A 15,147-nucleotide genomic window follows, 5' to 3' on the forward strand; every position below is an offset into this window, starting at 1 on the left:
TTTTTGAAAACCCCTGCAGACCTATTAGATTAAAATGTTTTTGAGGCATCTGCCCAGGGTGTTTGTTTTCTAATGATCCTGTTATGCACTCTTAACACAAGGAAGATAATCATGCTGAATGAAACTGAAGCTTGTTGATAATTTGTCTGATTCAGGGCTTTTGTTTCTGAATGGCTACAAAGTACCAACTTGTAGTCTATTCTCACCGGTGTTGGTTCTCATACTTTTTCTTTAAGCTAATCACGGATATAACAATAATTCAGCACTATGCTTTTGTCATGTGTCCAGTATTAGTTCCATCCTGTTTGGACCAAACTGTTAAAGGTGCTTATTTTTCTCATTTAAGATTTTTTGTCGACATATCTTAGAAATTATAGCATGAGAGGCCATCTCTGGTATAACACACAAGTTCATAAGCAGAAAGCATGTTGTTTACCAAGTTGTGTTGTCTTTCTGATGCATTGTGAATTTTTATTTATTTTACTTGTGCTTTGGGTTCTTTGGGTTTTTGGATTTCTATCTTTTGAGGGTGGGGAAAGAGCAGTGTAATGTGGGTGAAAAGAGGGGGTGCTATGCCCAGCAATTAGTATGTTTGCATCTGAATAAGCATATGCTGCACGGTAATCTACAATTCTATACCGTGTCTTTCACTATGGCCCCATTATTAGACAAGTAAATGTGGCTCGACTTGCAGGTGTAAGAACTAACTGCGTTGGCCTATTTAGTACCTGGCCCAAAATGCTTAATTGAAAGTTGATTTGAATCTACCTTCCTTCCAGTTATGCCTTCAACTGTTTATGTTAATGACTAACTAGTTAAGTCAGGTTAAGAACTTTTGTTAGTTATAGAAACATCAAACATTGTTGGCTGGCCATGGTGGTTTCTCTTCTATGATATTCTTTTGTATTGCTTATCCATGTTTCACTGTTCTTATATGACATGTAGAAACAAAAATTCGACTCTGAATCTGGAAAGAAGCGCAAGTATTCAGCTGAGGAAGAGGATGATGAGAAAAGTGAACCTTCACAAAGCGATGATGCTCAGGACAAGGACAATAAAGTTCCAGATGTGGAAAGTGACCAGGAAGAGAATGAATCAGAGGAAGAGACAGATGAAGATGAAGATCAGGATGAACCCAAAAATCAGATGGTTGCCAAATATTCTGCAAAAAAAAGTACAAAGAAAGATACTGATAGGTCTGATAAGAAGTCTAAGCCTGCTGGTAAAAGAATGCCTGCAAAATCTTCTAATACCCCTGGTAAACCTACTAAAGACTCTTTGAGTTCAGCATCAAAGAAAGGTGCTGCTGAATCTGAGCCCAAGAGCAAAATGAAGGCAGCCTCAACTAAGAAACGAAAAACTGAAAAGGAAAGCGAGAAGGATACAAGTAAATCCGCAAAGGATACAGCTTCAAGCAAGTCTTCAACCAAAGTTCTGAAAAAGGATCTAGGTATTACTTTTATTATTTATTCATTCATCCAACTACACTAGTGATGCTGAAATACCTAGAGAGGAATGTTCTGCTAGCTGGAGGATGCTCCTCACATATATATCAATTGTCAACAGTAACTAAATCTACTTTTGATTTATTAACGGCACGGTAGAATTGTGACTTGCATGATAGTCACCCTACAAGTAAAATGGAGGAATTTCTGTTTGAGCCTGAACTATATTTTAAGGTACATTAAATAGAAGCTACATAATAGATATTTCTTAATTCTTCTTCACTTATTCATTCTTTTTTTCACTGTTCCCTTGTTGTAATGTCTTCAGTATTTTATGCACCTCCTCTTGTTTCATAGTCAAAGTTTTGGTGTTTCTGGAATAGGAGAAGGCAAAAGTAGCAAAAAGGCCAAAAAAGAGCCCAGCAAAGAAGAAATGCATGCAGTAGTAGTTGACATACTGAAGGAAGTAGATTTCAACACCGTAAGTTGTATCCCTTGTCATTCTTTGCGTAGTGAGGAATTAATATTGAAATTTGTCATTTGAGCCATATGCATTTTCGAATGCAGGCAACACTATCTGATATTCTCAGACAACTCGGTATGACATCTCTATAACTGCTCATTGCTAAAAATGCATTAAAACGTAATATTTGGTTTTGATTTCATAACTGTTTTGAGTATGGGTAACAATCAGGAAAGCACTTTGGGATAGATCTAATGCATAGGAAATCTGAAGTTAAAGATATAATCACGGAAGCAATAAAAAACATGTCTGATGATGAAGATGAGGAAGCAGCTGAGTCTGGAGATGAGTCGGGAAAAGATGGAGAGGATGATGAGGCTTAGATTCACCTAAAGAGGACTTCTTTCCCTCAGCAGTCATGGGCAACAATGCACTGGGTTCTGATCAACCGTTTGTCTAATCAAATGAATATATTTACCATTGACAATTTGACCCTTTGCAGGATCCCAATAGGGGGCTGTATCATAAATATTTTGATCTCTCACGGATGCCGCTCTAGCGCTAGCTCCCTGTGGCTCTACTTAATTTTGTAAAATTAACTTAAGAATTTTGGGAAGTTGGGTGTATGCAAAAGGTATATGATTGTAATAAGTGTGTAATTATTATGGCTCTTGCTCTTGCTGCTATCAGTGGCCGTTTCTTCAAATGGCATATAAATCATATAAGTATTCAACCACTGAACCACACATACTCATGTTTTCCTTTTATTGGTCATGGTTGATAATGATAGGTGTGCACTATGTTTTGCTTATATAATCTTGATGAACATGTTTCCCAACAAGATCTGTATGCTTGAAAGAGGAGCATCATATGCGTCACAAATCTTGCCTTTATAGTGGTCAAAATTTGTATTTGGACACTACACAAGCGTGTTGGCAGTTGGCACTATGTGAATAGAAACTTTCCCTAAGGTTGTCTGAGATTTCCCTTTAGCAAAGCAAAGGCGGTTTGGGATCATCTTATCTTCTTCCTTCTGCCTATTATACCTCATTGACTTAATCACTCTTTATTCATAAATATTATCACCTGCCATTGGAACAGTTCCTGTGCATTCATTTGATCATGCGTCATACTGCAAAATCATGATTTTCCAATTTTATCAACTAAATGTGTCTGACAGAAATAAATGCAAATTATTAGGCTTTTCGATTATTCTAGCTATGGCACTTAATTCCAGAATTATGGGCTTCCTGATAGATATCTCATCCGTCAGCTTTAATTGCTTTCTATATTTATAAACCATTTCCTATTTCAGTTGGCGGATGCTGTCATTTGCTTATCTTGCTAATCATTCCATGTGCACTTAATTATTAGAAAAATTGACATATTTATCAAAATGGTTTGTTAGAATTGAAACTCTTCAGTTACCCTCTTTTGTGTTTCTGCTTTCCATGCACTGCTTCTCACAAATTTGATGAACCATATACACTTTGAGATTATTGAATAATTTTTTCTTTGTTTTCCGGAGGTATATAGAGAAGAAGATACCTAAGTGTATTTTTGAAAGTTTTCAATGTATTTTATTTTGTGAAGATACAAAACAAACATTCAATTTACTCTCCTCTATTTTTTATATAATGAAAAAGGGTTAAGTTAAATGCAGTTTATCCCCGTGATATGTTAAATGAGCAAAAAGTCTTTTGTGAATTTGTTTTTAGCAAATCAACCCATATGTTTTGAACGATGAAGTAAAGCAACCCTCATCAATGATTTGAATACGGAGTTATTTGCTTCATTTTTTTAAATATATTGGATAATTTGTTATTTTTTTATAGAGTTCTTTTTACTCATTTATTTTATTACAGGAGGGTAATTATATTTTTCCGAATGAAAAAACGAAAACAAACAAATCCAATAGTTTTTTGTCCATTCAGTAAGGCCCATTTCAAGATTTTTATGATTTAAAGTAAATTCTCAAGGTGGATTGCGTAATTAACAGAAAAGTTCACAAACATATTATTATCCACAAGTTAAATAATGTTTGACTAAGAGCACAAATACTCTTAATTTGTTCCTATAAACATTGGTCCAAGAATTTAATCATAATCTTCTCTTCTGTCCTGCTGCTAATAAAATACAAAAAAGCAGGTTCTTTTTAAAATTCAGACATCAATTATTCAAGCAAGTATAATTTGGATGCCAACCCCACCAAACCACCCCCCCACCCTCTAAATTTCCTGTACCAAATTATACTGGTAATATTTTGGTTCTGTGGCAAGTAGCCTACCACAACCATATGACATTAGCACAACCCTACAGCAGATTTGTTCAAAATAATGTTCAGAGATTGCAGAAAAACAACCTTTGAATTTGCTGTCCCAGTGCCCTCCATTAACATCTCTTTGCGTATCAACAATATACAAATTACTAGTCCCTTTCAGAGGTACATCTTTGTTAACCAAAACTCAGCAAATTGTCAATATTCTCACACCATGTTTTCCCTATATATTTTAGGCAATCTTGATCCCAATTGTGTGCTTGTCTCAGTCTTGAAATCCAGACAGCTGTAATTTGCGTACTCCGTTCTTACAAGGTACATTTCAATTGTGGGCTTGAGAGTTTTTATGTTTCTTGAACTTTATATATGTGTATTAACTTTTTTTGTCTGGCTTAGAGTTTTGGGAAGAGGTTGATCAAATGGAGAATGGTGGCAGCAAAGTGTTTGAACTTAGTGTCAAGCAAGGGCAGCCGACTCTGGTTCCACCGGCAGAGGAAACGATGAAAGGCTTCTACTTCTTGTCCAATCTTGATCAAAATATAGCGGTTATTGTTCGTACGATTTACTGCTTTAAGTCTGAGGAAAGGGGCAACGAGGACGCGGTTGAAGTGATCAAGAATGCCCTGTCGAAGGTTCTTGTCCACTACTACCCGCTCGCGGGCCGTCTTACAATCAGCCCTGAGATGAAGCTTATAGTGGATTGCACAGGAGAAGGTGCTGTGTTTGTTGAGGCTGAGGCCGAATGTGAACTTCAAAAATTGGGAGACATCACCAAGCCTGATCCAGTGACTCTTGGGAAGCTTGTTTACGACATTCCCGGTGCTGAAAACGTACTCCAAATCCCACCTTTGGTGGCTCAAGTAAGCAAATTCATGCAGTTAATCATAAGTAGTACTATAGTAGTGGAGCTATGCTAAAGGCAGAATTTTGCTTGCAGGTGACAAAGTTCAAATGTGGAGGTTTTGTTCTTGGCCTATGCATGAACCATTGCATGTTTGATGGGATTGGAGCCATGGAGTTTGTGAATTCTTGGGGTGAAATTGCCAGAGGCCTTCCACTTAAAGTCCCTCCATTCATGGACAGAACCATCCTCAAAGCAAGAAATCCACCAAAGTGGGAATTCCCCCACCATGAATTTGCCGAGATTGAGGACTTATCAAACACTTCAGAACTATACAAAGAAGAAATGCTCTACAGGTCCTTCTGTTTCGACCCTGACAAGCTCGAGCACCTCAGGAAGCAAGCTCTGGAAGACAGAACTCTAGAGAAATGCACGACGTTTGAGGCCCTGTCCGCGTTCGTCTGGAGGGCTCGTAGCGAGGCACTGGACCTGAAGCCTGATCAGCAAACGAAGCTTCTCTTTGCAGTCGATGGCAGGTCCCGTTTCGAGCCACCAATTCCACAAAAGTACTTTGGAAATGCCATTGTGCTAACAAACTCACTCTGCAATTCTGGTGAGCTGGTGGAGAATCCGCTTTCGTTTACTGTCAAACTAGTTCAGGAGGCGGTTAAGATGGTGACGGATGGTTACATGAGATCGGCTATAGATTACTTCGAGGCCACTCGGGCCAGGCCATCCCTGGCTGCAACTCTGCTGATCACTACATGGTCTCGGCTTTCTTTCCACACTACAGACTTCGGTTGGGGCGAGCCCGTCCTATCAGGGCCAGTAGCGTTGCCCGAGAAGGAAGTCATACTGTTCCTTTCTCATGGCAAAGAAAGGAAGAGCATCAATGTGCTTCTTGGATTGCCAGCTCCAGCCATGAAGAAGTTTGAACAACTTATGGAGATATAGGGAGAATACAGAAGTTTCTACTAGTTTGCTACTTTCTCATCATACCTTTGTACTAGTTTCCCTTGTCATTTTCTCCTCCCCCCAGGCTATTTACCTTGTCTGAGTTGTATTGTGATTGATTTGTGTTCCAATTTATTGCTGAAAATTGTTGCTACAATATGTTTGTCAAGATGCATACACAGTTGAAATATTATGTTCACTAGAAAAATGTATGATTTTCCGCTACGGTTCATACCTATAGTCAAAAAAAGAAAATTATGACAAATACGAATCAACTACGACTTCACAACGGCTATTAGCAGCTGTTTCTACAAGTGTGGCCAAAACATAGTCATGGCTAAAACCATGACAAAAGTTTGGGCTAAGGCAATAAACTATGGCGAATATTGATTAATGTGGTAAAAATTTTAAGTTTTTACTTGGATTTTATTTAATCGTAGTTAATGGTATTGATTTACCATAATTTTTAAGCCGTGGTCATTCATAGTGTAGCGAAGACTCAATTTTATTTTATAGTGGTTCTTGAATCTGCTTGAAACCCACTGCATCACTCTCTTTTATGCTCGAGTTCTCTTTCTTGAGTGAATTGGTTCTAATTACGTTATAAACTAATCAACAAGTAGACAAATAACTATATATAGATGGGATTTGAATCCATGATCGTCTCTTTTCTGCTTTATTGCATTATTCTCAAGATTTATCTTATGAGATTGGACAAGAAGATTAATCAACTGCTGCCACAGTCCAAGTCAAAAATCTGAAAAAAAGGAATAGAGGATGTAAAATTAGATTTGGAATAGGAAATTCCAACAGAAACTGAAATCACCAGAAAGATAGTGTGTACCTCTTAGACACTTAGTGCTTGTCAGCATATTGAATGCTTTATTTGGTTGTTGGATGCAAAAAGAGGTGTTTGGTTGAGCTTATAAACTTCTTGAAATATTTTATAATATTTTGTAAGAGGTTTGAACGTTTATAAGCGTTTGAAGTTTTACCCTTCATATAATACACGTTTTTTCTTCCAAAGCAAGATTATTTATTTATACAATTTTAAATTCTAATAATTTGATATATTTTCTATCATTATTATGGTATGAAAAGATTATTAGCCAACACCCTAACAACTTATAAGTTCTAACATCATATTTATTCAACACTTTAAGAGCTTATTTTTAAAATAAAATTAAATAATTTTAACTATTAAAACATCTTAAAGATGTTCGAAATTACTTAACCAAACGCCCTCTTAATCATCAAATTGTGCAGAAATCCCTCTCTGTATCTCTTTTTTATTTCTAACTTTTTTCTTTATTTCTACTATTATAAAAAGTATGAACAACTTAATATATTTGAGTTTTCTAGCTTTTTTTTTTTGTGTGTGATGACTTACATAAATTATACTAAAATTAAATTGTGAACATATTTTGTTGTGACAATGGGTAGTTTCTTAGATGCCTATTTTTTTTTTTTTTTTATGATAAAATTCGATACTACATTATCTGTACATTCAAACTCAAAAACTGATTTAATATATTGGTGTTTTCAAGTCAACGGATTTATCAAAGGAAATAAATAAATTATTATAAAAAAATAGACTATATACCGATATTTGTGGAACTCGAAAAATCATAACCTTTTTGTAGTGAAGCATCAATCTCACCACTCGAGCAAGACCTCGTCGGGCTCTAAATAAATATTGAATATTTGATGCAAATACTTGATCCATTAGAATTTTGCCATATAGATGCAATGATGACCGATTTAGTTTTGTAAAATTAAACTTTTTTTTAAATTTTATATTAAGAATATAATTTGGTTGATTAATGCTTGAATTCACCGCGCAATATATTATTAATCAATTTTCCTACAATTACATCGAACAATATAAGGATTTTTTTTAAAAAAAAAATAATGTGACTATTATTAGAAATTAAAATTAGATAAAATAATTTAAAGACTTGTAATGAAATAACTATTTCTTTCTGTTTTCCCAATTTGCACAAGATTTTTACTAATGACAAATATAAAAATGGAAATTAAATATTTTAGGAAGGATTAATTATTTACAAATTAAATCTACAAGCTTTATAAGAGGCAAAAAGCCATAAAAGTAAAAGTACCATCCTTTTGACATGAAAGAAAAATAATTAAGTAATAATTAGCTTAACGATACGAAATTTTACAAGGAAGTATTTGTTAGAATATTTACAATTTTAGAAAATTATTTATAATTTTTTAAATAATTAAAAAATAATTTACCATTTTAATTAATTATGCCCATCGAGAATGATACTAAATTGATCGGTATTCACTTTCAAGATACACTAATTTTATTAATCCAAAATAAGTTTACCCGTATTCTTTTTCATTTTATTTTATTCTATAAAAACGATCATTACATAATTACATCGATATCAATAAATCAAAAAATAAATTAATTGGATCAATCACATTTAATCAATTAAAATTATAATAAATTTATATTAAATAAAATAAATATCCATTGTAAATAAATTCATATCAAATAAGATCGATCATACACGTAGAATGAACTTAAACCCATAACCTCCTCCTCTTGAAATCTCAATTTTTACTATTGGGCTGATATATCATTCTTTCCACACTACTTATTTATATTTTATTACCTACTTCTCATTGACTAATTTTCTTCTTTTGTATTTTTAATAAAAACGAAAATTATATTATTATATTAATATTTCAATAAATTGATTAATTGAATAATACATCGGTTCAATCAATTCATAAATAACTAAAAATTATCAAATAATAATTTATAAAAAATTCACATACCCACATATCCGATGTGACTCAAATCCATAAGCTCGATTAATGAGTTCTTGGAACTTAGGGGTTAATCTGAAAGCTAAATAGGTAATAATGATTAATTAATTAGACAATTATTGTCGTGAAGTGACAATAATCGTGAGCCCATCACTACTATTAGGATGAATGTAAGGAGTCGACACTTATTTTGAGAAACTCATTTGGTTCATATCAAGATGTAATTTAATTCAAATGTTGAATAAAATGTGCAGAGACTAAATTATAATTGGTTTAATTAATTTATTTTTGGGCTTAATTAATTAAAAAAGAGTTGAATTAATTTGCAGAGAATTCAAATGGATCAAATTCAACATGTGTACTTGAATTAAGTAAGCCCAAAAGAGAAGAATAGATTTAATTAATTGAGTGGATTACTTAACTTTTGCTCTAATTAATTGGAATAATTAATTAATCAATTAATATTTGATTGGGCTCATTTAAGAAATATAATCCAAAGCTCAATAGCCCTATAAACCTTACAAGAAGCCCATGTAGGATAGAGAAAGTTGAGGGAGTGTGAGAGAATAAGCCCAAGTAGGAAAAATACGAGTTCTGAGTTCTTTTTTCAGTAATAGTACTTTAAAAAAAATAAAAAAATATTTATTTTTGTTTCCACATTCAATCTTTTTTCTTTCATATCTGATGTTGTTTCTATATTCGATCTGACAAAATATTCCGTCTGTGGTCTTTTAAAAATAAATTTGTGCATTTCTTCAAAATTAAAACTTACGTTTATATAATTGATATACATTAGTAAAAAAATATATAAAATTATAAGGACAAAAGAGTAATTGGATATATAGGAGGCACACCATAAGTACATAAAACCTATCACACCATATAATTTCCAACACCCCTATAAATACCAAAATACTAATTTTTTAATCCAAGACTACTATTCATTGACAAGACCCCTCCTTCTTGAGGATTACACATTTTGCGGAAACTATATTTCACCTGGTGTAAAATTCCGTCGTGGTAAAATCCCGATTTATTCCTTAGCAAAAAACCTCGACCACATCAATAATCATAATTTTCATAATCAATTTTTACCCCTAAGTTTGTTTATTTGTTCAGAGAAGCTTAGACAAAAATAATATGAAGAAACTAAAATTCATTTTATCTAACAATTAAAAAGGAATTACAAAACTAAAAAAAGAACAAGCTACTCGACAATCAAAATACATACATTGGATTTGTGGTTTGAGTGTTTTGGAGATAGATACAGAAAAATAGAGATAAATAAGTGTGTGTTGAAAATAGATGATATGTTTGGATTTATGTTTTGAAGTAATTTAAATTATTTCAAAATAAATAGTGTAGGTTTGATGTTGGGATTTGGGGAGACAAAAATCACTGTTCATTGTCAAATCATATCTTTTTATATATAAATATATATATATATATATATATATATATATAAAAACACAAAAACAAACATTGAGTTTTATCTTGTATTGGGAAATGCGAAAACATAAAACCAAACAAAGCCTATGATTTTGGGATAGACTTATAACGTGAAGTGTTTGAGAAAAATACACATTGGGCAAGAACCATGCTCCAGCCCTTGCATCCATACGGTGTTGTACTCAACCTGGATGTTATCGACTTCCAAAATATTGAGAAGTTGATAGATGAATTAGTTGTAGTCGTAAACATAACAGCAACTACCCTAGAGCTCGACAAAGAAAACTTCATAAAATTACTGGAGTTGAGCTTGGAGGGTTCAGTAGAGATCGTATGGAACAATACCCAAAAAAAATACCAAAGACAGTACCCTTGGCGGGGATTCAAAAAGCGTAATAGCAAATTGGCTAGGAAGGCTTATCAAAATATACTTCATCAGAGACGGATACTTCGAAGAAAGTAGAGTAGAAAAGGCTGAAAAATATGCACAAGCTCTTTTTGGCCTTGAACTAAGGAATATTTATGCACTAGCTAAATATGTCTATTGGTTTTGCAAATATTTCTTCTAGAGTGGAGTAACAACAGAAGTAGCAGCTCCAATGGTCTTTGCAAAGATCTGCATGGGGGAAAATGTTGGTCCAGTCATACAAAGTACGTGAAGGACAGCTAGATTCAGTTGCAAAAATGATGTCTTTTTTCAAAGATAAACTGAAGAATTGGTTTCATCCAGAAAAACATGAAGAGACTAAGAGGTAAGATCAAAAGAATCCTTCTCTATTGTGATAATAATCATTTTTCTACAATTACAGGAGAATCAAGTGACCAAGAAAGAGGAAGAAGTAGAGTAGTGATTCCTACCCTAGGAGTTCCAGACGAACCTCTTTTAGGAGAAGAGCGTGGTGATCCAAATCAAAAACCAGAATATACAAATCTGGACTGGAGACCAGACCAACAAGGGCTTCATCTTAGGGATCTAGGCAAACAGATGCAAGATCCACATGAAGAACCCATACAAGAAAAACTTTCAGACGAGCCCATACTCGAGCCAATAAAAGTTTCTATTATTTTGTCAAAACAACCCCATTTAAAAAGAAGAGATATTATGGAGTTAAAATTCATATTAGCAGCTCCAGAAACAGTAGGAAAGGGGGTCTCATCCAGCCTTTCATTCATCAAGTTGCAGAGACTAAATATGATAGTATTTAACACAACTAAAGCTGCCTTAGGAGAAACTCCCTAGGTATCAGCTATTAGTGAAGACGATATCTCTACTAGAAGAGTTTTGGGATTATGAGTCCGTATAACTGAGATAGATAAAGTTAAGTATCCATTCAAAATTTTTTCAAACAAAGTGAATCATTCCTGTTATACTCCATGACGGGAAGTACTGGTCGCAGAAAGCTTATTTGAAAAAAAAAAAGATGTTAATCTGGAAAAATAAGCTATCAGCGACCAGAGCAACAAGGATAAAGACGTGCAACATACTGTATATTGGGCAATGACATAACCATGTATGCCCTTGCTGCGAGAAATAAGAGAAACCCCTGTTTAAAACAAAAATTTGGGTTACCCAAAAGAAACCTGAACCAATTAGGATAAGGGTAAAAGAAAGAATTTTTACAAATAGAAGTAAAAATTGAAGAATGTAAAAAATCAAGAATAAGACTGTCGGCAGAAAACAACAAAGACCAACAGTCAACAAAACAGAAAAATCAGCTAGCAATCACATGACTAACAAGCCATTACAACCAATAATTGGAAAGGACACGGTGATGACGAACGCAATGACATCATCAAAAAATAAGTTTGGAGTCCGGGTTTGAAGTCCGTGAATGCTTATAAATAAGGAAGCAATGAAGCAGATGAAGGGCATTCGAAATTTTCTCCAACTCTTCAAACATAATATTTTGAAGGTCTAAATCTTTTGTAATTTTTTCAATTCCTAGTTTATGGGGGTTTCTCCAACGAGTCAAGTCCTCTATCATATGAGAGGGTAAACTGTTGTTTCCTCCAATGGAGGAAATAATGTATATGTAATATTTCATATATTTCTTCAATAAATGTAAGGTTTTTGTTCAATTTGTTATCCAAAATTTTATTAAGTCTCTATATTGGAGTGTCTTCTATGCCTAAGGTAGCAAACGAAATAGGACTGTGTTGTTTGTTGCGAAAGAAGCTAAGTACCTGCGAACCATCTATTGCGGTAGTGTGGTTGGAGGAAGTCCATAAAATCGAGAACTTGGAATACCCACGAACAAGGCGGTCAAAAAATATATGAATTTATGAGGGCTTAATTTATTTTGAAAGCATGTTGAACCTATCTTGGAGCATGTAGTGGACTATGACAAGTTTTCACTAAACAGGCAATGGTTATGAAATGAGCTGAAGGACCAAAATCGCGAACATTTGGAAGATATAGGACCAAAATTGCCACCTCAAAAGATAGAGGACAAAATTGCCAACCCCTTATAGATACAGGACGAAAATTGCAATATTGCCTTTGCAAAACTTGAAAAGCTACATGACTATCTTGCTACCTAGATACTTAAAAGACTAAAACACCAGGAGGCTATAATTAGAGGATAAAATTACAATTAATCCTTAAAAGTACACCCTATTCAAAGACAAAAGTTACACAAACATGCATTGACCCTGGGGTACATTACACTAACACCCCTAAGAGGTGTATCTGTAATTTCATAAATCACAGTGAATGTTTGTGTAATGGATAAATTTAAAGGGGTATCAACATCATTTATGATAAAAACGAGATTTTACTAGTAAAGAAAAACTAATTACAAGGAATACTATGTCCTCATGCTGTCTTTGATCTGGTTTAATTTGTTAACTCTCTTCATCCAATGCTAGGCCATGACCATTACTAGAACAAGAGAAATTTTACTGCAACACCAGCTTAATTATTTGAATTGTTGTACCATTGAAACTAAAAGTTGGGCATATAAACCTTCATAATGGAGCTAACATCACATAAATCAGAGGATGCATAGACTACGCTACAACTAGAGCTGCTCGATCATATACAAATAACCTAAAACAAATTGCACACATCTTGAATTTACGAGCAAACGATATACATATATGATCGTAAATTCTTGCTTGAAAGCGCGCTCAATAGTTGTTGATCTTGAGCAACTGCGGTGGGGTGAGAAGGCCGTATGAGGTGCAGCCCTTAGCCATGCTGCTTTTCCCCAAACGCCGTGCTGGATTGAAGGGGCTACATGAGCCGTAAGCGAAGCCACAAGGAGGATAATTGTCGATGTCCTTACCTAAATCCATTTCAGCCAAGACTTTGCAGAAGAGATCGACTTCACAAGGGAGGACTATCGGGCCATCGTTTTGGAATCCGTATTCCAATTCAGCATCCTCAAGCAGCATCCTGAACAAAGGGTGGTTTGCAAATTCGGTCTTGATCACGAACCTCTGCTTCTCGGGGCCAACGCAGACCGAGAAACAACCTGTTGGCGCCACTTGGCGCTTGGCGTTGGCCTTGTTAACGTTCTTGGATGCAAACATGTGCGTGGGCCGGGCTGACTGATTCAGCCGCCTGGAGAGTGATAGATAGCTCTCAAGTTTCTTCAATATGGAACTACTCCTCTTATGTTTCTTGTTCTGAACTTCCATATATATATATATATATATATCTTTGTCTAGAGGCAGCAGCAGATAAACTTACTCAGAAACTCCTAAGACAAGTTCGACAACAGTTTCAACCTCTATCGTAAGCCAAATCGAACATAGACCTCATCCTCGGCTTCGTTGTATTGCTCATTACCATTACTCCAGACAACGAATCCCAAACCGATTGGAGATCAAGAATCGCTTCATATAGGCAAATTAAGCCTCCTGGTATCAGAAAAAAGGATTCGAGATCAAGAACTTCTTGAAATGGACCAAAACTTACCCAAAAAACAGGTTCATATGTCCAAATCTAACAATATAAATGACATGAAAAATACACTCAAAATATGCAAGTGTATGTGTGGGGAGTGGGATAAAATAATAGAGAAGATGGAAGCAAGCAACGCTTTCAACCGGGCAATCTTGAAACAAGACAGGCAGAGGCAGCAGTACTATATAGTCCCACCATCACATACCCCACATAGATACTCTTAATAATTAGGGTATTTTGTCAACGCAGAAGGAGCCTCCATTTGAACACAGCTTTTTTCCCAAGTGCCCCACTACGGACAAAGTAGCTAGGATTAGGAATGGGTTATTTCCTGCGAAAATTCAACGCCTCAAGGTGAAGTGCACAAACAGCTAACCATCTTATAAAATCAATAATAAAAACCCATTGGCAGTTAACTACCAGCACACATACATATACATACATACATACATGATGTTTTCAACTTTATTTTTGAAAGAGAAATGCACGATTGGGAGAGTGCTTGAAATGGGGTCGAATGTCTGGTGGAGGTCTATTTTTCTGTGGGAGTTGGTACAATATAAATAATGAAGTGTAGGGTACGTAGGAAAGTGTTAATTGTGAAAACCCTAAGAAATCAGGGCCACTTCTTTTGGGAATTAGTGCAATTTTGACCCTCCTTTTTTTTTTTTTTTAAATAAAGTTTGAAATTTTTCCTTCTAAATTTACAGTATTTATCTGTCACATCTTTTGGAGTTTACAATGTTTATATGTTTATTGCTAAAATTTTAGAAATATGATAATGTAATTGTTCTGTATTTAATTAATTCCGAAAATTAGGTAATCGTCATGAGTATAAGATTTGATCAGATGTGTTTTGGAATTGCATATGGAGATAATTTTTTTGAGATATGGTGATTGTGTTAAATTACATCTTACCATATATTTTTTTAATATATATATAATATAATATAATTAATGTTTAGAGTAATTGATTCGGACTATGAAATCGCAAAGATGATATTG

General features: G+C 34.5%; 3 protein-coding genes across 5 annotated transcripts in view; 2 read left to right on the top strand and 1 right to left on the bottom strand.

The window, feature by feature from the left end:
- The window catches only part of LOC105158487 (protein DEK), a 7,538-nt gene extending 4,982 nt beyond the window's left edge, over positions 1 to 2,556 (top strand). Inside the window, exons 8-11 of the mRNA XM_011075272.2 lie at positions 946 to 1,450; positions 1,829 to 1,926; positions 2,013 to 2,043; positions 2,140 to 2,556. Coding sequence (XP_011073574.1) covers positions 946 to 1,450; positions 1,829 to 1,926; positions 2,013 to 2,043; positions 2,140 to 2,291 — 786 coding nt within the window. The 3' untranslated portion in view covers positions 2,292 to 2,556. The remainder of the gene's footprint in view (positions 1 to 945; positions 1,451 to 1,828; positions 1,927 to 2,012; positions 2,044 to 2,139) is intronic.
- On the top strand, positions 4,200 to 6,189 carry LOC105158156 (omega-hydroxypalmitate O-feruloyl transferase). Of its 3 annotated transcripts, none has more exons than XM_011074798.2 (4): positions 4,200 to 4,351; positions 4,456 to 4,501; positions 4,585 to 5,046; positions 5,124 to 6,189. In XM_011074798.2, the coding sequence occupies exons 1-4, from the start codon at positions 4,245 to 4,247 to the stop codon at positions 5,979 to 5,981; spliced, it is 1,473 nt and encodes a 490-aa protein (XP_011073100.1). In that variant the 5' UTR covers positions 4,200 to 4,244; the 3' UTR covers positions 5,982 to 6,189. The 3 variants fall into 3 exon arrangements, with proteins under 3 accessions (XP_011073100.1, XP_011073101.1, XP_011073102.1); XM_011074800.2 differs by having other exon boundaries at positions 4,249 to 4,351; positions 4,423 to 4,501; positions 4,583 to 5,046; XM_011074799.2 differs by having other exon boundaries at positions 4,248 to 4,501; positions 4,583 to 5,046.
- Positions 13,019 to 14,383, bottom strand: LOC105158157 (auxin-responsive protein SAUR71-like). Its single transcript, XM_011074801.2, has one exon. It carries the CDS (start codon positions 13,872 to 13,874, stop codon positions 13,362 to 13,364), a length of 513 nt encoding a protein of 170 aa, XP_011073103.1. The 5' UTR covers positions 13,875 to 14,383; the 3' UTR covers positions 13,019 to 13,361.

This window comes from Sesamum indicum, linkage group LG3 (assembly GCF_000512975.1).
Source record: "Sesamum indicum cultivar Zhongzhi No. 13 linkage group LG3, S_indicum_v1.0, whole genome shotgun sequence".
Taxonomy (NCBI): domain Eukaryota; kingdom Viridiplantae; phylum Streptophyta; class Magnoliopsida; order Lamiales; family Pedaliaceae; genus Sesamum; species Sesamum indicum.